The sequence below is a fragment of the Ursus arctos genome, unplaced genomic scaffold (genome assembly GCF_023065955.2).
Source record: "Ursus arctos isolate Adak ecotype North America unplaced genomic scaffold, UrsArc2.0 scaffold_28, whole genome shotgun sequence".
Taxonomy (NCBI): domain Eukaryota; kingdom Metazoa; phylum Chordata; class Mammalia; order Carnivora; family Ursidae; genus Ursus; species Ursus arctos.
The window spans coordinates 20,729,347-20,754,339 of record NW_026622963.1 but is presented as its reverse complement, the minus strand read 5'-3'; the positions used below and the strand labels follow the sequence as shown (position 1 = coordinate 20,754,339).

The 24,993-nt window shown below is 52.6% G+C and overlaps 1 protein-coding gene across 4 annotated transcripts in view; it reads left to right on the top strand.

The window, feature by feature from the left end:
* The window catches only part of LRRK1 (leucine rich repeat kinase 1), a 121,284-nt gene that overhangs the window by 91,314 nt on the left and 4,977 nt on the right, over positions 1-24,993 (top strand). For all 4 annotated transcript variants that reach the window (XM_026510343.4, XM_057303653.1, XM_026510342.4 and 1 more), the window contains 11 exons: positions 435-606; positions 2,726-2,889; positions 3,903-4,042; positions 6,056-6,305; positions 8,472-8,638; positions 10,876-11,073; positions 12,073-12,350; positions 14,622-14,816; positions 15,590-15,741; positions 21,152-21,269; positions 22,291-22,407. In XM_026510343.4, coding sequence (XP_026366128.3) covers positions 435-606; positions 2,726-2,889; positions 3,903-4,042; positions 6,056-6,305; positions 8,472-8,638; positions 10,876-11,073; positions 12,073-12,350; positions 14,622-14,816; positions 15,590-15,741; positions 21,152-21,269; positions 22,291-22,407 — 1,951 coding nt within the window. The remainder of the gene's footprint in view (positions 1-434; positions 607-2,725; positions 2,890-3,902; positions 4,043-6,055; positions 6,306-8,471; positions 8,639-10,875; positions 11,074-12,072; positions 12,351-14,621; positions 14,817-15,589; positions 15,742-21,151; positions 21,270-22,290; positions 22,408-24,993) is intronic.

Sequence of the window (24,993 nt, the reverse complement as noted above, 5' to 3'; positions counted from 1 at the left end):
TATCTCAACCGACCAAGAACAGTAAATCGCTTCCAAGCCGAAAAACAAACATGACTCGGAGCCCCATGTCTGCATGGGCCTTGGAACCGTGCAGCTGTATTTGTGTCTCCTTCACCATCCAAAATTAATTTTCAGCGATTCCCTAGTCACAGCCCCGTTTATAGAGAGCGAACCGAGATTTACTACGTCTGATGTGTTTATGACCACAGACGTTTTCATGTCTTCCCTTAGCATATTCTAGTCGCTGTCCTAGAGGCCTTGAGAGCTATCTTTGCTGTCCCCATCTTCATTTCCTCTCGAAGCGTCCATTCTCAAACACTGAAACTACTCTGTCTTTCTAAAAGTAGAATTCCAAAGGCCCTGGGCGGGGAGGCACGAGGCAGCGAGCCCAGGCCAGGCAACACTGCTCACCTGTCCCCATGGATGTGTTCCAGCTACCTCCTGCCACACCTCCTTCCATCCAAACCCGGCCTGGACACTCACGGCATGCGGCACCCCAAGGCCAACACCATTCAGAGAGTGTTTAAGATGAGCTTTGTTCCCGTCGGTTTCTGGCAAAGGTTTATCGCACGGATGCTGATCAGCCTGGCAGAGATGGACCTGCAGGTAGCCTCCGTTTCGGCGGGGGGCAGGGGGCGGGGCGCACAGGGCACCTGCAGCTGGGCCTGCACGGGAAGGAGAGGCCCTTTGCTGGAAGGGCTTGACTGCAACCCCTTAGACCCAGGAGGCCAGCGCTGGCTCCGAATCCGCATTGTAGGGGCCGTGGTTGTAAACCAATCTGCATCAAACATCCCCTGGAAGGCTTGTCACAGCAGAAATGGCTCAGAGGAAACTCAGAGGTTCCGATGCAGTGGGTGTGGACTGGGACCCAGCATTTTGCGTATCTAACCATTGTCCCCGGAGGTGCCACAGGTTTGGGGACCACGCTTGGAGAACCGTGGCTTTAGAACCGTGGTTTTGCTGCCCAGGTGGTGCACCAGACTCACCTGGGGAGCTTCTACCAGACATGGACAGAGCGCAGGCTGCCTAAATGAGGCTCTCCGGGGGGCGGCACCCAGGCACTGGGAGTTTTTAAAGCTTCCCAGGTGATTTCCCTGTCCAGGCGCACTTGAGAACCACAGGTGTGGATCTTTAACTTGGTCTGGAAGCAATGAAGAGCTGACCCAAGGCGTTCCTTTCCGTGGGTTCACCTGGGACCTTGCTAGAAATGCAAATCTGTGGGCCCACCCCACACCCACCACGTCAGAAACTCCAGGATGATTCTGGCCCACTTTACTGTATGAGCACCCCTGGCATAAAGTTGGGCTGTTGAATAATTGATGTTAAATTCAGCATGGGTTTATTTTTGCCACATTCTAATGAAACAGCCCTTACGGAATTAACAACCCCGTGGCTAAATAAAGATATTCTTTGAGCTTCCCATTTTACTGAAATGTTAAAAAATAAATACGAGAGCCTGAAAATCATAACTGCTGTGGCCCACGTTGGGGGGAGGGACTTGTTTGCAAGGCCTGGGGGGGGCCCATGGATGATGGGAAGAGTGGGTGCAGGAGTTGACTGGTCTAGAGTTCTGACTGGGTCACTCTGCCCTCCCTTTGAACTGTCCGCCTGCTGCGTTCTAAGTGGGAGGTCACAGAACACAGCGTTGTCATCTGTCATCGTGTGAGGCCTGAGCTTGCAAGTGGGCTCTGTGTGGGGGGCAGAGGGGCCCAGCTGGGTGTGGAGGCAGGCACCCTTCCAGGCAGCATCCCTCACTCCCAATGAGAGGAAAAGTCCCATTGAAATTCAGATGAGGAGAGCGAGTTCAGTCTCAGGAGTAATCAAAGGCATACAAATTCAAGCAGCAGAGGAGATGCTGGCCACTTTGCACCTCTCAAATCAGACTAAAACCCCAGGAGCCAACCCCAGAACTTGACGGGTTCTCACACCGTGGTCCGTGCATATATGGTCTAACTGTTTCAAAAGCGGCTCCTCGGTCCATATCCAGAACCTAAAACCATTCAGACCCTTTGCCGCAATAATCCTATTGCTAAAAAGGTGAGCGAAGGAAATCATTCAAAATCAGAGAAAGCTTTGTGACTTTTCATGGATCGTTGGCCCGTTTGAGGGAGCGAAAGATTGGAACGACCTAAATAGTCAAAGAAATGAAGGATCTGATCAGGATGTCACTGCACTTCACAAAGTACTGAGCTTTAGAAAAACGACTTTTATGTGAGTTTTTAATGGCATAGGAAAAGTGAAGTTTTTAAAAGCCACCAAAATGAGAAATTTAGAAAATTAAAAATACAGAATTAGAAAATACGGCTTTAGCTGTTTTCCAAACATATACGTAGACAGAAAAATTTTTTAAATCCTGGAATAAAATACCCTCAGCCCAAAATCTCTCTGCTTAGTGTTAAGTTGTTTTGGGTTTTTTTGTGCATTTTTCTGTATTTTCTACATTTTCTAACATGAATTTTTGCTTGTCAAATCAGGGAGGGAAAAGGTTTGAAAAAGAAGAGCCTATTATCAATCCTTTGGGGAAAATGTGCTCCTAGAGTGTCGTGGGGACCCCTCCAGATAATTCAGTTTTTAATTTGGCAGCGGGCTGCGTGGTGTGGGAGGAGGGGGTGGGAAAGACGGGGGTCATTTATCACGATGCAGCCAGGCCGGCCTCGTCAGAGCTCTGCCTGGGACCAGTGAGGAGGCTAGAATACTTAAGCAGGGTCTTTTCTCTGTCTTTCAGCTTTTTGAAAACAGGAAGAATACTAAAAGCAGACATAGGAAAGTCACCATTTATAGTTTTACAGGAAGCCAGAGAAATCGCTGCAGCACATTCCGAGTGAAAAGAAATCAGACCATCTATTGGCAGGAAGGGCTCCTGGTCACTTTCGATGGGGGCTACCTCAGGTAGGAATACTCGGGAACACACCTGGCTGGGTCCCCGTGGTTCTTGGGAACAGCCCCCGAGTCGGCCTCCTCCGGAAGACCGTCCACTTGGTGTCCACAGAGTTCTCCCAAGGTGGCTCATTATGGCCGCCTGCTAGGAATAGGAGCCCCTCCCCTGCAAATGTCCAGAGTGTCCCCATCTCCTCACCCCCTTCCACCTCTCCCCTAGCAGGTCAGGAAAAGTGAGGGAGGGTATGGTGACCACAGCCCAGGACTTGAGGGAAGTGGGCGGCCCCTGAGCTCTGGCTGAGAGCCTCTGGCACCCCCGTGGTCACTTGGGTGACACCTGTGGGGGCCTGGCTGCCATCTGGCCTTATGCCCTTGTCCTAAGTGACGATGGCCCAGGTGACACCATGGATCCTCCACATGACATAACAAGATACAAAACTTTGCTCCCTTTTCCTGGTTTCTTTACTTTTTTCAGAGAGAGAAAGACCTAAAGTCAGCTCAAAAGGTTTAATAAATGACTTTTAATCAGCTTTAATAAACACACAAGATTATTTCATATTTACACTGAAGTTTTCAAAATATTCTTCAACTCCACGAGAAGAGAAGGAGAAGGAGAAAGGGTCTTCCTTTGAGGGCCTGACCTGAGCCGTTCTCAGTGCCTGGAGCTTTCACATAGATGTTCCCCGGCACCAGCTGCCACCTGGCAAACGAGAATCTCGTAGTTCAGAGGAGGCGAGAACCTTCCCCAGCGTCACACCCAGGGGTCTGTCCCTGCTTGAGTGTCGCTTCCCGCAAAGTCTCGGTGATATCGGCATCAGGGAAGTGGTGGGGGGACGAGGCAGGGTCCCACACGCAAGTACACAAACACAGGGGTCCCCCTGACCGTCCTGCCGGGGCACAGGGTCCTGGGGTGAGGATGGGGGTGGGGTGGTCCCTGGGGTTGGGTCTCAGCCTCAGGAGGCAAGGAAATCATCCCAGGGCCCTCCACGGCCGATCACAGTGGGTTCTTCCTTTCTGGGTTGCAGTGTGGAATCCTCAGATGTGAACTGGAAAAAGAAAAAAAGCGGAGGGATAAAAATCATTTGCCAGTCAGAAATGAGGGACTTCTCTGCCATGGCTTTTATCACAGACCATGTCAACTCCCTGATCGATCAGTGGTTTCCCGGTAAGAGGATGTTCTTGAACCAAGTCTTCGCTCATGTTAACGTTTCTTTACGAGTCAGGGTGGGGCTCGTTATTTTGGGAGCTGAAGTCTCACCGGGATTCAGCCCACGGAAACCAGAGAGGTCCTAATGGCCTTTTGACAGAATCCTGATCCCTGGAGGGAGTCCGGCTGTGACATGGGTGTGGGCGCTACGGGGAAGATGTGGGCCCAGACCCCAGAGGGCATGTGCAGCCTTGGCCTGCTGGCTGCACACAGTGTGTGGGAAGACAGACGACCCTGGGTGCCCCACACGGTCTAAGAAGACCCCCAATGTGCGCTTGGTACAGGCCTTGTTTTCACAGTGAGGACAGTGCTGACATCTGGGGGGACCCCATGGATGGGGTGGGAAGGCAAGGGAGCCACACCTGTCAAGGACCCCCATTTTCCTTTCCTGCCTGCCCCCACCCCCAAATCCCAGAGGTGACCAACCACCCACATGGCCCTTTAATCAGCTTCGTCATTGACAATCCACCCAAAGAAAACACTTCTTGTAGTGAAGCTTTTGAGGCCCCCTGTTTGTTTTGCTACCAGAGTGGAGACAAACCGCGGGGTGTCCTGCGGGAGGCTGTGTGGGGCAGACCAGGCAGCCTCTTCCCCGTGAGCCCTCAGCCTCCAAAGGCTGGCGGCCGAGAGAGCGGAGAATGGGTTTGGACTCCCAGACCTGCCTGGCCTGCGCCCTCCCTGAGCTGGCGTCTGGCCTGCAGCCACTGCCGGATCCCCGGACAGCATCAGAGGAGACACTTAAGGAGCACCGGCCGGCTGTGCTTTGGGTGCATGCTCTGGACACCGGGGCCGGGGGCCTCCCAGGGCTGGTGGGAACGCTGACCTTTGGGGAAAAGCTTAGAAAGGGGCCCAAGAGGGACACCAGGATGGTTCCGTCAGTTAAGCATCCAACTCCTGGTTTTGGCTCAGGTCATGATCTCGGGGTCGTGGGATGGAGCCCCATGTCAGGCTCCCCACTCAGTGGGAAGTCTGCTTGTTTCCCTCTCCCTCTGCCCCTCCCCCCTTCTTTCTCTCTCTCTCTCTCTCTCTCTCTCTCTAAAATAATAAATCTTAAAAAAAAAAAAAAAAACGAAAGAAAGAAAGGGGTCCAAGAGAAGGCAGTTTGGTGTGCGACTTGTGGCCGTTTGGGTGTGCTTGGTCATCCAAGGAAGCCTCTAGACCCGTATGAGCCTCCCTGGGCTTTAGTGACTCCCCGCCACCCAGTGAGCCCCACAGCAGGTGCTGGGGGAGAGTTGACAGTTGGGGGAGGGGTGGGCATTAGATCATCACCTGAGACAGGGCTGCTCCGGAGACAGCACCACCAGCCAGCTGGCAGGATGTCTTACACACGGGCCTGCAGATAGCAGATGCGCCCAGAAGGTTCTAGGAGTCCTCCTCTCCTGCACAAGGCAGGCCATCAGCTCACCCTGAGGTGCCTTGGAGGCTACTTCTTTGCACCTCCTTTCAGAGGCGTGCGGAAAAGCTGTGTGCCTCCTGCCCCAGGGAACACAGGTAAAATGACTAGGTTCTGTCTGTTATAATTTGTACTCATTTCTCCCCCTGCCTTGCTCTTCTAGGAAGGATCATAGTAATTGCAAGCCTTATGTTTCTAATTTTAAGAATAGCTCCTTATTGGTTGTGGTTCGGTTGCTGGAGCGTGGCATAGCTGAGACGCAGCCCGCAGCATCCTGTCGGGGCCCAGCTGTGCAGGAGGGATCCCCAACCTCTCAGCCCCTCCTCAGCCAGCCCGCTGAGGGTCTAGACCACCCACTGTCTGTCCAGTGCATCCCTGACCTTTCCTGGTGCGGGGCTTTCAGGATCTCGCTCTCCAGAAAAGAACCCAAGGACACAATCATGGGTCAGCCACTCCCTAGGGTACAGGCAGGGGCACCCAGACCCCCTCCTCTGAAAAGCCCACCCAACCTGGGGCTGCTCAGGGACCCACCTGCGGCCACCTTCAGGTAAACTCTCTCGTGCTCTGTCCCCATGTAGCCCTGACAGCCACAGAGAGCGACGGGACCCCGCTCATGGAGCAATATGTGCCCTGCCCGGTGTGCGAGACCTCCTGGGCCCCGCACACGGACCCGAGTGAGAAAGCAGAGGGCGTGCAGTACTTCGACATGGAAGACTGCGTGCTCACGGCCATTGAGCAGGACTTCATCTCCTGCCCCAGACACCCCGACCTCCCCGTGCCTCTCCAGGAGCTGGTTCCAGAGCTGTTCATGACCGACTTCCCCGCCAGGTAGGCCACAGTGCCGCTCCTCTGATTCCCACTTTCCTGCCGGCTCCAGGAAGAGAAGGCAGATTCCCCTCGGCGGTCGAGAACGGGGCGCTCCCAGTCCTACAGCCCCGCTTTCCTCTCTTGGCAAACGCTGACCTCGAGGTGCTGCGCCGAGCCTGGGCGTTTGGAACCCCTGCATCTGTCCTTGCAGTCGAGTCTACCCGTAACCTAAGATACTGACTGGGGAGAGAATGCTGGGGAGCTAGAGAAGGCTTGATGGTCCCACCCAACAGGAAACAGTCGCAAAATCCAAGTGCCGGGTAAAAGAGGGACTGTTCTGTAGTCATGGAAACCGGAAGCTGTGACTCGGTCTCCCTGGAGATAATTTGACATTGGCAGTTACCAACTGTCTTGGAGTATGAAGTCCTGTTGTTGTCTTAGTCAAAGGATTGCTGATCTGACTTCTTTAAAGAAAAGTAAACTTTTGGGGGTGGTAAGAATATTCACATTCTCATTTTTCCGAATCGCCCCCCATCCCGAAGAATCCACGTGGAGGACTCTGAGATATTGCAGAATTGGGGTCAGTCTGTCAAATTAAGAAATTGCTTCCTACATTGGATGATGTCCCCCCATGGCCCTTTGCAATCTCCCCAGTTACCTCACTGGTCGAAATGATAATTAAACGCTGCTCTTCTGCAGAATGAGCCCCCCTTATTCCCAGAACTCTAACGTGAGGGTTATCGTTTCTCCGAGGCCACGTGCAGAGTTGGGTAGATGCATGAATCGGATTTCTGCGGGAAGCAGGGGCCAACTAGGCAGCCCAAATATTAGGATTTTCATTTATCTGCTGAACCTTGTTGGGTTTTATGCCCCAACTGGATCTGGCCTGCGGCATCTACTGTATGAAATCGGGAAAGCCAGATGGGTTTGGATCGAATTGCAGGCCGTGGCATGGTTCTTCACTGAAGGTACTGGCTGGTAGTTGAAAAGCCCGACAATGTGGACAGGATTCCCGACCCAGCAGAGGCTCCCTGGAAACTTGAGCCGTGGCCTAGCCGGGGCCCTGAAGCATCACGCTCCCCGCATGAGGAGTTTGGGTGGGTTGGATTGAGGGAGTGGTTCCCTGGCATCCAGGGAGCCCTGTTCTAGAGCCCCGAGTTTACAAGGAGTCCTAACAGAATGCCCCGAGGGATCCCCAGCATTCCTGCTGCTCCCCGGGCCCGTCCTGGGAGGCTCCCGAGTGCCCACTCTGCCCAGGCAGGTGGTTTGCAGGGAGGGCGCTTGGAGAAGAGCTGGCTCCGCTCTGGCACCACCAAGGGCCCCAGCGGAGGCAGCTGCCCCTGCCTGGAGTGTCGAGCAAGCAGTTGAGCTGTGGGGAGCCTGAGCTGCTATGCAGTCTGCTGTGGGAGGCATGGGACTCCCCTTCCTGGGGCGGTCGGCCTGTGGGGCTAGCAAGGCTCCCTTGGAGGCACCTGGCATGGGTCACTGGTGAGGAACCCAGAGAGACTGCCGCAGAGCAGGGGGAGGTCCCGAAGGGGAAGGGCCTCTGGGCTGCCTGCGCCTCCCTCCCTGCCTCCCACCATCCCTCTCAGGACTGACTGACAGTCTTTCCACAAGCCCAGAAGAAATCTCCCCTTTACCTAGGATTAGAACACACAGACCAGGGAGGTCTAAACTCCCTGCCCTTGCCTGAAATCCTAGCTATCGACTGTGCAGACATGGCTTGTGCCAATCAGAAGCCGTCCACGGCCACGTACTTCGCTCCTCGCTTAATAAAGAGATAAGGAAACAACCAAGCTAGCAGTAAATAAATGTAGTTTGTCTGGTGGACACTCGCTCTCAGAGCACAGCGTGCTTGGGAGGAAAACATCCAAAGACTTTTCTGTCTATGTGGGCCACATCACAAGGCTTCCCCCGGTGCTAGCAGTTTCCATTACGAGCCCACTTCACAGGGGAGACCGAGGCTTGTTGCGGCTACATGAACCGCCCACGGCCATGGTTTATCCTGGATCTGTCTGACCCCATGGGGGGCTTTGAACTATGACTCCCGGCAGTGGAAGAAATGACCAAGGGTGTCCTCACATCTGCCCATCCCAGGGCCATCCCCACCTCAGCAGGTCTCTCTGGGGGGAAGTAAGGGACCGGCTAGGGAGGTGAGGTCAGACCTGTGTGCTGTGTTTCTGGCAGGCTCTTCCTGGAGAACAGCAAGCTGGAGCACAGCGAGGACGAGAGCAGTGTCCTGGGCCAGGGCGGGAGCGGCACCGTCATCTACCGGGCCCGGTACCAAGGCCAGCCCGTGGCAGTGAAACGGTTCCAGATCAAGAAATTCAAGAACTTGGCCAACGCCCCAGCGGGTAAACAGGGCCCCGTGTCCTTTCTTTTCAGACACGTGCTCCCACGGTCCAAACCTCCTGCCACCTTGGGGAGACTGGAGGAAGAAAGTGGACGAGGCCAGAGGAGGCCCCTGGGCAGCCGACCTGCCTTGTTTCTGGCAGGGTGTGGGATAGGCCTAAAGGTCAGGCTGAGCAAGGTGTGGAAATTGTTTTCGGAGATTATTTTCTCGTCTAGATGCGAGCCCCCAAGAGCATGGGCCATCCCTGTAATTTCCATCTGCTCCATGGCCGGCACAGGCCTGGCACGTGGTAGGTACACACTCAGACGTCAGGTGGACCCCTTACCCTGCAGGACCCCTCTCAGCCATCTCCACTAAAGGAAGGAAGCTGATAGTCCAGGTGAATGGATGCAGAAGCCAGCATGGGGCGGCTTCTCGCGCACCCACACAAAGGAGGCAACACACCTTCTCTCTCCCCAGAGAGTCCACACACCATGCATGGCTCAGAGATGGTCTCCACCTCGAGCGACCCGTCACCGCTCCGCACCCACTCACGCAGGTGCTGGGCAGCCCCCTCATGCCCAGCCGGCTGAACAGCACCTTTCTCACTACCCCTGGCTTATCGTGTTTGTCTTCATGACCATTAAGGTAGTTTACCCTCGGGGTAGAAAAATTGGAATCATAGAGCAAGGGAAAGAGAACAGATCAGAAAGGAAGAGACATTGTTACTATAGGAAGACAATGACTTCCTGCACAGAAAAATCTGAGTCTACTGGCAAATACGAGAGCCAGGAAGAGTTTCACAGAGCTGCCAGACATGAGCTCAACCTCAGAGTTCAGCCGCGTTCCCATGTACCACAATGACCCATCGCTAGAATGCCACAGTTAAACCGCGAAGTGTGGAGGGAGGGCTAATTAACACACACCGTTCAGCTGAGTCCTCGTTTAAGTCCTCCCGAGGACGTGCGCGTATGTGTGTGTGTGAGAGAGACAGAGATCTCACTCACGGATTCTAAATGCGTGTAAAATGACAAAATCCCAGGAACAGCTGGGACGGTCCTACAGAGGGAGACAAAGGAAAGAGGCCTGCCCAGCAGATGTCATGACTTATAACCCGACAGATGTGAAGGCAGTGAGCTTGGGCCCGGCCAGGCCCGCCGAGGGCGCAGCCGCAGCCACGCACGTGTGTGGGAAGCTGGCACATACGGGAGGTAACATCATGAGTCAGAGGGGAGAGGCTGACCGGTCGCTAATTGAGGCAGAGACTTGGGTCAGACTTCACGCCATAAGTCAAAAAAGAAATACCGAATGGGTGAAAGACCCAATAGGAAAAACAAAAGTTTTATACTCAAAAAACGAATTTGGCCGGCCTACACACGGATCTGGCACAACCGATGCATTTTTAACTGCTAAGGGTTTTTTTCATGCTGTTTAAACCTCCGTGTTCAAAAATCCCTGATTTTAAGATCTGAACGTAGCGGGGGAAGGGACAGATTGGGACACAAGAAGACAAGCAGGGCCTGGTGGACCCCACTTGGTGACCTCAGGGCCAGCCACAGACTGGTGGGTGGCGTCCTGCCCCCCCCCGACTTGGCAGGAGAGGCCCTTTGGTGGGGGGCCTTGGGCAGCCACCCTGCAGGGCTTACAGCGCAGACTGGAAATCGCCCACTCCTGCCGGTAGACCTTGCTCCTCTGGCCTGAGAGGACGTGTCACAGTCCCATGGCAGCCCCGGGTTTCTCTCTGGCTGAGGAGAGAGTGCTGGTTCTTTCTGGCCTACGGCCGTCCAGGCTACTGGCAGGGAGTCAGGTGAGCACGCCCTCAGCATCCCTGTGGGTGAGCAGCTGGGGCCTGGTTGCCTCGCAGTCCTGCTGCTTGAGCCGGGCTCTGGGTGACACTAGGGGATGCAGAACTGGGATAAGCCACCACCGTGACCCTCCACGGGGCCCGCAGGGGCGGGGATGGGGTGAGGGCTCCGAGAGGGAGGGGGGTGGGCAGGGGAGACAGGGACCATCCACTCTGTTGGGACAAGTTTAACACCTGAGGAAGAGGGGGCAGAATGCCTCAGGAATACCACCGTCTGGGGCCAAATTCTGGGTGACAGTATCTCCACCCCGATGTGTTCAGTGCCTTAGAATATCAATGCTGCCCCCCAGCCCCTCGAGCCCCCATGGGGCAGCTCTGAGTGTGGCAGGACCCCCACCTGAGTGGCCCTAGAGGGGCTCCGCGGGCAGTGCCGACGGCCTCACTCTCCCCTGCAGACACCATGCTGAGGCACCTGCGGGCCACCGACGCCATGAAGAACTTCTCAGAGTTCCGGCAAGAGGCCAGCATGCTGCACGCCCTGCAGCACCCCTGCATCGTGTCGCTCATGGGTATCAGCATCCACCCGCTCTGCTTTGCCCTGGAGCTCGCCCCGCTGGGCAGCCTCAACACCGTGCTGTCTGAGAATGCCAAAGGTACCTGCCCCCGCCGTGTCGAGAACATTCCACAGGGGTTCCCCGGGGCCTGGCCTGGCCAGATCCAGCCCCTGGGAGGCTGGAGAGCCCCTGGCTGGCAACACAGGCCCCAGGGAAGCTGGATCCCCGGGGGCTCCCTCCTCCTGCCTGGCCTGGCTGTCTGGGGGGGAGCACACCTGCCCCACGGCTCATGGGGCCAACTCTCTGGGGGCGAAGAAAGGCACGTCACCAGGTCTACACCCGGAATGGTGGTGTTGGCCAGGCTGGAGAAGCGTATGGTGTAGAGTCGGATGGGACCACATTCCAAGTCCTGGTTCTCTGCCATAATCCTGTAAATTAGTGCCTCGTTTACTGGCCTGTTAAAGTCCCACTAAGTGGGGGGCAGTTGAGGGTCTCAAATGAGGCAGCCCAGGGCGGCCCGAGCAGCAGCCTGGCGCCCACAAGCCCACCGCCCCGTAAAGCTCTCCTTTCCCTACGACGCATAACGCGTGTCCATCATCGCTGAAACTCTGAGAACCTGGGGTCAGTTTTATCTTGTTTTTTAATGAGATTTTAAAATAATTTTCCTTGGGAAATGAATAGGGAACTAAATTCCAAAGAGCTGACAGGAGACGGGTAGTGGTCTCTTGACTCAGGCAGGAGAAACGCAATTAAACTCAAATCGTTTCTCCCTCAATGGAGAACTTTTTTTTTAAATGAAGTTCTTATCCCCGCAGTAGAGCAATCTTGGCCTACGATGAACTCCAGGAATTTTGAATCCTTGCTCTTTTGGTAAAAAAATCAACAATTCCAGGCATGAAATACCATGAATAAAGCTATAACAATAAGCATCTCTCCCCTACATACTGTTTTATTTCAGAAGGTCATTTTCTGTCTCCACTGGCATCCAGCATGGAAAATGATGAGAAGTGTTCGTAGAATATGGAGTATCTGGGGAGAGAGAAGGTGAGAAAAGACTGTTGTTGTAATGATAGTTTGGTATTTTTTTTCTTTGCAAAGATTCCTCCTTTATGCCCCTGGGACACATGCTCACCCAAAAAATAGCGTACCAGATTGCCTCCGGCCTGGCCTACCTGCACAAGAAAAACATCATCTTCTGTGACCTGAAGTCGGACAACATCCTGGTCTGGTCTCTTGACGTCAAGGAGCACACCAACATCAAGCTGTCGGACTACGGGATCTCACGACAGTCATTCCATGAGGGTGCCCTTGGCGTGGAGGGCACCCCCGGCTACCAGGCCCCGGAGATCAGGCCTCGCATCGTGTATGACGAGAAGGTACCCACACCCCAGCCCCCTGCCGGCCCCCAGCCCCTGGGAGGCCAGCCAGGCAGGCCTCGCGGCACTGCAGCTTCTGAGCTCTGTTTCCCCAGGCGCACTCTCTCCCTCTCCCGTGCCCGACCAGGGGGCTCTGGCTTAAACCAGAAATGCACAGGGGTCTGTGCCCACCTAGGAATGTCAAGGTTAACTTCTCCTTATTAGCTTCAGGAACAGTGAAGTCTCTAACCTCCGAAGTCTCCAACCTTGATTCAGACACGTAGTCAAGGTGGTACACAGTGGACAATGAGCCTAAGGCAGAAATGGGTCTGGATTTGGGTCCCCGCTCTGCCGTTTAGATGTATAAAATGGGGATAGTGGGCCAGCCTCATGGGGTCTCACGCAGAGTGGTCAGAAGAAGGATGGCAAAGCCCCCAGCCTGTAGGCACTGCCTACAAGGCTTTGCCGGAAGTGAATGGCAGAGATGGCCGAGACAGCATGGCCAAAGCCAGGGGAAGAGAGTGAATGAGGACAAGCGTGTACTCCCCAAGCAGCTGCATGGCCAGCCTCGGCCAAGATGTTAGCTGAATGTTTACCTTCTTGCTTAAAAGCTGTTTAGTAGATGCGGGCACACAGACAACCTCAAACCAGCTAGTGCCAGCCCTGGTTCATTAATCGCCCAGCACTGAAACTCCCCTGGTCTATAATTTTTCATTATTTGGTGATTTGCCGATGAGTCATTGCCTGATTGCTTCAAGAATGACCTAAACAGCCTGTCGTCCCCATGCTGGACATTATATCCCCATGATATTTTGTAACTGCCAGTTTGTACCTTTTGACCACCTTCAAATAAAAAAGGAAAGAGAATGACCTTAGCTGGGCGCCTGGGTGGCCAAGTCGGTTAACCATCCGACTCTTGGTTTCGGCTCAGGTCGTGATCTCAGGGTCCTAAGATTGAGCTCCATGTCAGGCTGCACGCTGGGCATGGAGCCTGCTTGGGATTCTCTCTCTCTCTCTCTCTCCCTCTGCCCCTCCTCCACCCCTCTAAAAAAAGGAATGACCTTAGCGTGTGTGCATTAACTCATCACCTGTGGCTATTAACCAAAATAGAAAAGGCAAATCAGAGTGATAAAAATAAGAGCTTCTTAAGTAGCAGGTGACACACACCAAGCACCTCGAAACTAAGATTATAACAGGAACCTTCACGTTGAAAACTCTCAGGTCTATTTCAGCCATTCTCCTGCTAAAATGTTACCTCTTGGCCCTCATGGAGGCCTAAACTGACTTCTCCTTTCTGGGCCTTTTGATGACATTAAAATTAGAGGAGTCAACATGTTGTCATTTAGGAGACATTCCCCCTTTGTGATTTGCATACACTGCTCTTTACTGCTGAGCACATTTAGCTGAGGGTCCGAGTTCTCCTGCTTTTTCTTGATTCTCAAGGATAAGGAGCATGGCATCCTTGGAGCCCTTAACCAGTGCCTGAGGGCTAGCAAGTTCCCATTATGTGTTTATTGGATGATTGGGTGGGTGGATGGATGGATGGATGGATGGATGGATGGATGGATGGATGAGTGGATGGATGGATGGATGGATGGATGGATGGATGAGTGGATGGATGGAAGGAAGGAAGGAAGGAAGGAAGGAAGGAAGGAAGGAAGGAAGGAAGGAAGTATGGGAGTATGGATAGGTATATGGATAGAAGAACAGATCATCGGATGGACAGATGGATAGTATAGATAGATAAATATGCAGAAGATACGTGATTGGGTGCATGGATGGATAGATGGATGATGGATGAAAAGAAGAAAAGGAAGAGGGGAAGGAAGAAGGAGGGAGGAGGAAAGGACTGGAAGATGGAAGGCTAAAGGGACAGAACGATGGGGGCGCCTGGGTGGCACAGCGGTTAAGCGTCTGCCTTTGGCTCAGGGCGTGATCCCGGCGTTATGGGATCGAGCCCCACATCAGGCTCCTCCGCTATGAGCCTGCTTCTTCCTCTCCCACTCCCCCTCCTGTGTTCCCTCTCTCGCTGGCTGTCTCTATCTCTGTCGAATAAATAAATAAAATCTTTAAAAAAAAAAAAGGGGACAGAATGATGGATGGTCAGATGGTTGGTTGGATGTTTGGACAGGTGGGGAGTGATGGATGCACTGATGAATGGATTGATGACGGTCTCCCTTTGGGCAGCATCCCTGGTCCTATTGTGTCTTCTGCTCCCTCCATCCCAGGGCCAGCTTCTGAAAGCTGCTGGGCCCGGGCAGGGGACCTGACTTGGCTTGCCTCTTTGCCCAGGTAGACATGTTCTCCTACGGAATGGTGCTCTACGAGCTGCTGTCGGGACAGCGGCCAGCGCTGGGCCACCACCAGCTTCAGATTGCCAAGAAGCTGTCCAAGGGCATCCGCCCTGTCCTGGGGCAGCCCGAGGAGGTGCAGTTCCATCGGCTGCAGGCACTCATGATGGAGTGCTGGGACACGAAGCCTGAGAAGGTACCTGAGGGCCCAGCCTGGGGGCCTGGGGGCCTGGCACCTCCTGCCGCTGTGGAGGCTCTGGACCTCCAGGGTACACGTGTGTGTCTACTTGCCCATCCTTCGCCAAGGGTCTGCAACAAATGGGCAGCCCTTCTCTGCTCGCCTTTCTAGAAAGAGATTTGTACTGTTCCTCATACATCCAGCTTGTTTTCTTTGCGCGCGTGTCACTCTCGGGAAAAAATGAGCTCTGCTTTCCTCCCCAGCATCTGTGTCACGCCATCAGGCAAGCAGAGCATCCCAACCCCTGGACAGCAGTACGGTCCCCACGCAAGAGCAGAGAGAATGTATGCATCTCTCTTTAGAGTAACGGGGGGAGCAGTTTCACTCCTGAGAGCAGGAGTCGTAATATCATTTTAAAGCTTAGCTGTTTTAGGGAAGAGGCCAGTGGTTTCAAGGTTAAAATGCATTTGTCAAATTAGATGGTACAGATTTAATGTATTGGGAATCAAATAAGGTCTGAGAAAAATTCCCTGCAAGATTGTACATCCGTGGGCACAGGGGTTGGAATATCAGAGTTTAAGCTACCCAGACCCCCTATGTTCGAGTTGCTGTGGAGGGTTATGTCCTGGACTGGCAGACACTCTGGCCCCTGAAGTTGTCTTGGTCTCTTGTTTTGAGCAGTTTCTAGTCCTTCCTCCCTTGTTCAAGACCATTGGTTTCATGGGCAGGATAGGCATCCGTCTGGCCGTAAGTGACCCTTGCTCACGGCTCTGGTGGTCTCTCTCCCTCAGCGACCCCTGGCCCTGTCGGTGGTGAGCCAGATGAAGGACCCGACCTTTGCGACATTCATGTACCAGCTACCCTGCGGGAAGCAGACCACCTTCTTCTCCTCCCAAGGCCAGGAGTACATGGTGGTGTTCTGGGACGGGAAAGAGGAGTCCAGGTAATGTCCCGAGGCGGGCCGTGCCCTGCTAGTATCAGAGTGGGGGGGAGTGACTGTGGAACTGGGGAGCAATCAGGGATGACCATGGGGAGAGATGTCTAATGGATGGTGGGTTGAAAGCCTGATGGAGTTCTCTCCAGAGAGAAAACGGAGTCCACGCAAATAGATAGGCATGTAGGCATTTGTGGTTAAGAGAAGCAAGGAGAAGGTGAGGTCTGCCAGCGGGCGTGGGGTCAACAGAGGGCTTTGCTTTTTGTACTTGTTTTTTTCCTTCTTCATCCCCATCCCCTATTTCACCCATCCCCCACCGGCCCCCCTCCCCTCTGGCAACCACCAGTTTGTTCTCTGTGTTTATGAGTCTGTTTCTGTTTTATTTTTTCTTTTGTTTTTTAGATTCCACATGTAATTGAAATCATATGGTGTTTGTCTTTCTCTGACTTATTTCACTTAGCATAATACCTCCAGGTCCATCCATGTTGTTGCAAATGCCAAGATGTCATTCTTTTTTATGGCTGAGTAATATTCTACATGTGTGTGTGTGTGTGTGTGTGTGTGTGTGTGTGTACGTACCACATCTTTATCCATTCATCTGTGGGTGGACACTTAGCTTGCTTCCATGTTTGGCTACTGTCTATTATGTTGCAATAAACAAAGGGATTCATATATCTTTTCTTTTTTAAAAAAATTATTTGAGAGAGTGCACAAACGTGGGAGTGGGGGGCCAAGGAAGAGGCAGAGGGAGAAGCAGACTCCCCACTGAGCAGGGAACCTGACACAGGGCTCGATCCCAGGACCCAGAGATCATGACCTGAGCCAAAGGCAAACGCTTAACCAACTGAGCCACCCAGGTGCCCTGCAATGCATATATGTTTTCAAATTAGTGTTTTCATTTTCTTCAGGTAAATACCCAGAGTGGAAATTACTGGATCATATGCTATTTCTATTTTTAATTTTTTGAGGAACCTCCATACTGTTTTCCAGAGTGGCTGCACCCGTTTGCATTCCCACCAACAGTACACTTGTTGGTTCCTGTCTGATACTAGCCCTTCGGACAGGTGTGAGATGAGGTCTCATCGTGGGTTTGATGTGCCTTCCCCTGATGGTCAGCGAGCTTGAGCCTCTTTTCATGTGTCTGTTGGCCATTGGGATGTCGTCTTTGAAAAAAAAATTGTCTATTTAGGTTCTCTGCTCATTTTTTAATCCAATAGTTTGTTTTCTTGGTGCTGAGTTGTATAAGCTCTTTATATATGTTGGATATTAACCCGTTATAGGATTTATCATCTGCAAATATCTCCCATCCAGTAGGTTGCCTTTTCGTTTTGCCAATGGTTTCCTTCGCTGCGCAAAAAGCTTTTCAGTTCGATGTAGTCCCAGGTGTTTAGTTTTGCTCTTGCTGTCCTTGCCTCAGGAGACAGAGCCCAAAAATATTGCTAAGCCTGATGTCCAAGAGTTTACTGCCTCTGTTGTCTTTTAGAAGTTTCATGGCTCCAGGTCTCACCTTTAGGTCTTTAATCCATTTTGAGTTTATTTTGTGTATGGGTAAGAAAGTGGTCCAGTTTCATTCTTTTGCATGTGGCTGTCCAGGTTTCCCAACACCATTGATTGAAGAAACTGTCTTTCCCCCCATTGTGTATTCTTGTCTCCTTGGTCATAGATGAATTGACCACATCAGTATGGGTTTATTTCTGGACTTCCTATTCTGTTCTGTTGATCTCTGTGTCTGTTTTTGTGCCCACACCATCCTGTTTCGATTACTACAGCTTTGTCCTATCATTCAAAATCAGGGACTGTGGTCCTTCCAGCTTTAATCTTCTGTCTTGAGATTTCTTTGGCTTTTCACAGTCTTTTGTGGCTTCATACAGATTTCAAGACTACTCGTTCTAGTCCTGTGAAAAATGCTGATGCTCTTCTGATAGGCATTGCGTTGAATCTGTAGATTGCTTTGGGTAGTATGGACGTTTGAACAATATTGATCCTACCAATCCATAAACACGTGTCCTTTTATTTGTGTCCTCTTCGGTTTGTTTTATTAGTGTGCTAGGTTTTCAGAGTACAGGTCTTTCACCTCCTTGATTAACTGTATTCCTAGGTATTTTGTTCTCTTTGGTGCAACTGTCGATGGAACTGTCTTCTTAATTTTTCTTTCTGCTACTGTGTAGAAACACCACAGATTCCTGTATATCAATTTTGTACCCTGCAAATTTACCGAAGTCATTTATTAGTTGTAATCATTCTCCCATCCTGGGAGGACTTTGTTTTAAGGTGGGTGCTATTTGCAGCTTGAGGGCAGAAGAAGAAAATGATGCCGGGGGTCGGACAGAGAGGACAGTTACTGGGGTGGAGTTGCTGAGTAGTGACAGGGGCAGGGGACCCAGGGCCAAGCAGGCTTGGTGCCCTTAAATAAGAATTTGTGGGCCTTCCCTTCGAGTTGCGTCTTTTTCAATGAAACGGCAGGAAGGACGAAAGCATGGGGAGAGGTTTTGAATATTCAAGGAGAAGAAGATGACGTGTGACGTGAGCACCAGAGCATGAGATCAGGGTGCTTGCAGGACGGCAGTGAGGCCTGCTGGAGGTTGGAGGTCACGTGTTGGAAATGAGGCTCAACCACAGGGTTATGTTCCCCCAGCATGTTTTGCTGCCCCCAGATCGCAAGACAGGCAACAGTTGGTTTTAAGTAGAGTTGGGTTTTTGGCAGGAGGGAGAGAAAGGCATGGACAGTGGAGGTATTTTCAAGAGGGTCATGACAGAGATGGATCATGGAACCTAAGTGGGGCCATAAAATGGATAAGGAACAATGGAAAGTACCAGAGAATCCTAGATCTTGGCAGAGTGTAAACAAAACCAAAAACCCTGTGATGAGTTATGGTAGTAGGTGGAATGTTCTGGAAAACTTGGAGGTAGAGGTCAGAAAATAGATCTTTGACACTGAGTGGGTGGGAGGGGGGCAAATACTGGTAAAGATGGGATCCGATGTGCAACTGTGGGAAAGGGTGGCTGGGGTAAAGTGGGAGTAAGATCACTGGGAAACAGGAGGTCACAGGATGAAGATGCCAGAGTACTGGAAAGATAGACTTTGCAATCTCCAAAAACCCACCATCTGGAGTGAGATCCTTCAGTCCTGGCCAGGGTGTGAGGTCTCTCCCACTCCCCTACTGGGACATCTTCAGAGTCACGAGAGCACTTCATGGCCTGAATAGTCTTCTAAGCCTCATGGCAAACATTTGCCATGCTACCATTGAATAAGGCTTAGATGAAGTGAAGCTTGAGACACAATGAGCTAAATAGAAGGAACTTGCCATTTTCCCAGGGGCAGTCCAGGTGATGTTTGCGCCGTGGTCTATGCCACGGGGACTGAGTGCTCTGACATAAGACGTGGTATAAGAAACCATACCCTAAAGAAACATGTATATTTGTGCATGTGTATATTTATTTTTACTAATAGTTATGTATGTAAATATATATGTTTTCAATAATTACATCACCGGGCATTGCACATTGTGATATTTGGCATGCAAAGTATGAAAGCTAGGTTAAATTAAAAAAAAAAAAACAAAACCCTGTACTTCTGAATTTAAATTTTTGGATTCATGATAGATTTTATCTTTAAGAAAAATAAATTCGTGTTTCCTAGCCCTGCCTGTTGAAAAGGCCTAACAATAATGACCACCAACCAGTGATGACCCCCGGGACCCAGGTGGTGGTCTCTAAGTACCATAGGGAACCAGGGCTTATTTGAGAAGTGGCTGACTCCAGGTCTGGGACTGGAAGATGGCTGGGGGCATCTGACACACCAGAATCAAGGATGCCATCAGATACTCGTGAGGGTAGATTAAAGGGATTTAGGAGTCAACCCCGAGAGGTTCCGACTGGCCAAGGGTAGGGCAGTTGGCCATTAGTAAGAAGAATTTCAGTGGGTCGAGACACATCAAATTTTGTAATTCATGTGTTTCTAATGCTACTTAATAAAAACAAGCAAACTGGGGCGCGTGGGGAGCTCAGTCAGGCAAGTGTCTTGTTTTCGGCTCAGGTCAGGATCACAGCTCAGGTCATGATCTCAGAGTCTTGAGATCACACCCCGCATCAGGCTCCACGTTCAGCAGGGAGTCTGCCTGAGACGCTCTTTCTCTCTCTCCCTCTCTCTCTGCCCCTCCCTCTGCTCATGCTCTCTAAATAAATAAATAAATAAATAAATAAATAAATAAATAAAATCTTAAAAACAAGCACAAACCCCTCATTGATCACCCTTGAAGGGTCCTAGAGAACTCACCCATTATTTTGAAAACTAGTATATACAGAAAGAATCAAGGTTTTATTCTGCCTTTCCTATGTGAACTGTACCCCAAGGTAGCAAAAGAGAGAAAAGGAGGAAGTTTCTTTTTTTAGAATAAATGAAGCTAAGAAATGAAGAAGGAATGCCCGAAATAGAATGTCAGCCTTCTGTACTCTCTCTTGAAATAATGCATATAAGGCAGTGATCGTTCATGATCGCAAAGGGACTGAGACTGAGACACTCCCAATAGAAATCCACACCCCCAGTGAGGAAATGTTCTTGCCTAACAAAAAGCAAACAGAATCTGATCAAGACTCGAGATTGGGGGCAGGGGGATGAGGCAGATGGCACCCCAGGGATGTTGGGACGGCACAGGACACCCCCAGAATCCTCAGCACATAACCTACCAGAGAAAAAAGAGAAAGGAGAGGGGGAAACCAGTCAAGAGACTGGGAGACATAAAGACCCGTGGAAGTGTGGGCAAAAGATGTGCATGACCTGGGTAAATAACTTCACTCTCTGCCTCGGACAGTGAGTACGCTGGACTCCCACGGGGGACAGTGGGACAGAAATGCAATGGGGGGGAGGCCCATTCCAGTGAGCCAACAGCAACCCTCATAAAATACAGCTTATTAGTTCTCAGAGCACTTGCAGCACTTGTGTTGGGGGACGTGTTTTGGGACCCCCAGCCTACTCTGAAATGCACCCATCGATCTTTAGTCTTGACTTTGTCTACTCTGATATTGAGGGGCTCCCCGTTCCTGGGGTGAGGCAGGTATGGCCGGTGGGAGGGGTGAGTGGCTTTGGTGAAGGTGTGGCCACCTGTGACCCTTCTTCACACCAGGGCAACTTCGTGGACCCTCCAAGGTCACAGACAAAAGAGAGCCTTTCTTCCCTTTGGGAATGCCCTCTCATTGCCCGAGCATTCAAGTACTACCAGGGAGGCAAAACCCACCTATACCCGGGACCACGAACGGTCCTTGATTCTCAGAACGTGGCCACATTCAACCCTGGGTTCAAGGGGGTGGACGAGGCAGCCGATGTCCTCCTCCAAGGCCGCTCAAGCCAAGCCGAGAGAAGGGAGGCGGCCCCTGGCCACCGTGCGCCGACCACTGAGCACACCATTGTCGCCGGCTCTAGGAACTACACCGTGGTGAACACAGAGAAGGGCCTTATGGAAGTGCAGCGGATGAGCTGTGCGGGAATGAAGCTAAGCTGCCAGCTCAAGGTCCAGAACTCTCTGTGGACAGCCACCGAGGTAACTGTCTCCATTCAGGGTCCTCATCGAGGTGGGCAACACAGGGTGCCGTCCATGGGGCGCCACATTTAGCAAATAGGAATATAGGTGCCCGGGTACATGCGAGCATCAGATAAGGCCAGCCCGCGCGTGTGAGACCCCAGAGCAGTGCCAGCAGCCCTGTGAAGCAGCAGCAACGTGTCACCAGGGGCAGCAACCTGCCTTGTCCCTGGCGGGTGACCGGGGCTCAGCCAAGAGAAGTCTCAGGTGCAGGAGCCCAGCAGAAGGAGAACCCCATTAGGCTGGTGAAGCCACTGGGTTTCTTATAGCACTGCCGGGTCTACACAGCTGATCCACTCGGCTCTGAAGGCATTCTGCCTCCACATCACGGAAGTCAGCGGAAGGCCCCGGGAGCCGTGTTCTGAGAAATCCAGACAGGAATGCCCCAAGAAATGCTCCGAAGCTACGGTGCTGTGGGGGGCGGGGGACCAGTGCACAGCGGAGGGCAGACAGACGTGTGTGCAAGAATGCTCATCCCCGTGTAACTCCCGGTAGTGAAAACCTGGACACAGACTGAGCTCAGACAGCAGATTAGGTGGTGGCCGCCCTGAGCCACGGGCAGCCCGGAGGCGCTCAAACACGGTTCCCTCCGCCTGCCATGCATCATCAAGAGGAAAGAGGAAACAGCACAGTTGGGTGGTCCTACTTTTGCCAGGAACTCGGAGACACACACACAAACACCCCGGGGAAACAGAGTTGGGCCCCAAATCCCCAGGTGGCTTTCACCAAGTCATGGAGGAGGGGCGATTTTATGTTTCTTCTTTAAACTCTTCAGTCGTTTTCAACATTTCTGCAAAGCATGGGAATATGCAGACCACCCACCAGAAAGCCCCAACACGTGTTGCTTCCCGAGGCGCAAAGGGATTCCCAAAGCAGAAGGGACCGTGAGGGAAAATGGCAGGCGGTGGGAGGGGGGAGTGGCTTTGGCAGAGGGGCCAGCCGGGGTTCCACTGGTCTCACGTCGGCTCGTCTCCCTCCACAGGACCAGAAGATCTACATCTATAGCCTCAAGGGCATGTGCCCCTTAAACACACCCCAGCGGGCTTTGGACACCCCGGCGGTCGTCACCTGCTTGTTGGCCGTGCCTGTTATTAAAAAGGTGAGGTAAGGGGGGAGCTGGATGCCCAGGGGTCTGACTCTGCCCTCCTCTTCCGTTGGGGTGCCCCCCCCATCCAGAAGGTATGAGGAGTGGGAGCAAAGCCATGCCCTCTTGGACCACCAAGCCCCGGTCAGGTCACAGTCAGCCTTAGACAGGCCATCATCAGTGCCTTTTCTAGAACCTGGGTAACTCGCAGAGCAGAACTAAGGGCTGAGGGGACTATCAGAAAGAACGAGTTCTCAACATTTGCTACAACATGGACAGCACTGGAGGAGATAATGCTAAGTGAAATAAGTCAAGCAGAGAAAGACAACTATCATATGATTTCTCTCATCTATGGAACATAAGAACTAGGAAGATCGGTAGGGGAAGAAAGGGATAAAGAAAGGGGGGGTAATCAGAAGGGGGAATGAAACATGAGAGACTATGGACTATGAGAAACAAACTGAGGACTTCAGAGGGGAGGGGGGTGGGGGAATGGGATAGACCGGTGATGGGTAGTAAGGAGGGCACGTATTGCATGGTGCACTGGGTGTTATACACAACTAATGAATCATCGAGCCTTACATCGGAAACCGGGGATGTACTGTATGGTGACTAACATAATATAATAAAAAATCATTTAAAAAAAAAAAAAAAAAGAACTAAGGGCTGAGGGGAAAGCTTGCATTCCACCTGCGAATACGACAGTCACAGATTCGAATGAGGCGTTTTTGGGGCACAAATGGTATAAAGAGCAGTTGTGCGTGTGCCCCTCCCCCCCGTCGGATAGCAGTGGCTCCCCAGAGACACTCAACAGGTGGTGGCAGCCCCCCCACACCCTCCTCTGGAGTGCCTACAGTCGGTCAGCCCTAGACCTTGGGTCCCCCTTTGTCCATGTCCTTGAACTTCCGGCCCCCACCTCTCTGAAGTGGAGCCCCAAGTGGTCGGTCTCCACAGCCCGGGGCTCTGGCACCTCTGCAGGGCAGGCTAGCCTCCCCCAGCCAGCCCCTCGCTCCCCGCCCTTCCTGCTAGGATCGGCCCCGCCCCACACACCCCTGCCAGACTACCTTTTATTCAGTTCTCAAGATCAGGGACCCCCAAGCCTGCTCTGAGAAGCTGCCCCAGCCCAGCCCCGCCCTTCAGTGGTGCTCTCAGGCTCCTCCGGCCTCCAGATCGGGGCGCTGCTCTTCTGCCTTTGTCCCTGCCCCCTCCCCTCCCACCCCTTGCCTGTCCTCTCCGTTCCTTGTCAGTGCTCAGTGAGTCATTATTGGTGGTGTTTGGTTAAAACGTGTTGGCTATCATCATCCAATTTCAGTTCTCCTATCTGTAAAATGAGGATAAGAAGAGGTTGAAGAGGGTTCTCTGAGCATAACATCCCCAAAGCTCTGAGCCCACGCACTTGGGTAAATGTGAGCATTATTATTACTTACTGACAGTCGTGAAATATATACGCTCTTCACTCTACTACAGTTTATTTCTTTAAAAAAAAAAAATCTGAAATCAACCCTGGAGTCATTTATGACCATGCCCCATGGGCGAGGCTGGGCAAGCTCGGGACCCGGTCTGCCCCAGAGCCCAGGAGAACATGACACAAAGCGTTATTTAAGGCCACTGCTGGCCAGAGCCCCCGAGCCAGGGCACTGCCACCCGCACGACCAGAGGGAATAAAGCCGGCTCTGTGCGGAGCCTCCCCGTCAGGGTGCCTGCCCCTCGGAGGCCGTGCTGCCCCGTGGCCACGACGGCAGGCCCCTGCATTCTTGCACACGCACATTCACACCCAACTGGGCCGTGGGGCTCACCGCCCTGACTGGGGCCCAGAGCCAGGATTCAGATAGAGGCACTGCTCCTGTTTGCTTTGGCTGCTCTCTTTCCTAAAATTCTGAGGATGGATTTTGATAATGTTCTTAGGGCTTATTGACCTTGCTGCTGAGCTAGAAGCTGGTTCGCTCATGACCTTGGACAGCCTGGCCTCCCCAGTTCCCAAGTGCCTCAGGTCCCAGAAAGGGCACTTTCTGCCGCTCACCCCGCCCTGGTACGAAGCCTGGGTCCCCGCTCTGTTGGGGCTTCAGCTTTGTTCTCCTGAACTCCTCCCGTTCAGCCCTAGCCAGGCATCCAGGCTTCAACCTGCCCTCTATTCCTGGCTCTGCAGAGATGCTCCAGGGAGGCCTGGGGTGGGCCCTGCATCCAGCACTGTCCCTGCAACTTTGGCTATAGAAGATCGCATGCTTCTCTGCAGGAGCGGAGGGCAGCCCCAGGACCCTAGCACTGCCAGCTAGGCATTTCGAATAGGTGTGCTAAGTGGGGAGTGTAGGCACAGGGTCCAAGAAGTGCCTCCGTGAGAGGGTTGAGCTGGAAGCGATTTCTTCAAGGATGGGCTCAGCAGACACCTGTCATCTGCTGGGGCAGAACGCCAGGTAGAGTCACAGAGGTGGACGAGACTCAGCCCTTCCGTGCGGCAGGCCAGCGCCCAGGCGGCAGTGGCCGGCACGCCGAGCCTACTGTCATGGAGCCCCCGTCTGGTGGGGGCGGCAGCAGGAGGTGGCAAGCAGACCCACATGCTGCCCATGACTGCTGTCACGTCGTTAACAAGCAGAGCTCATGGGA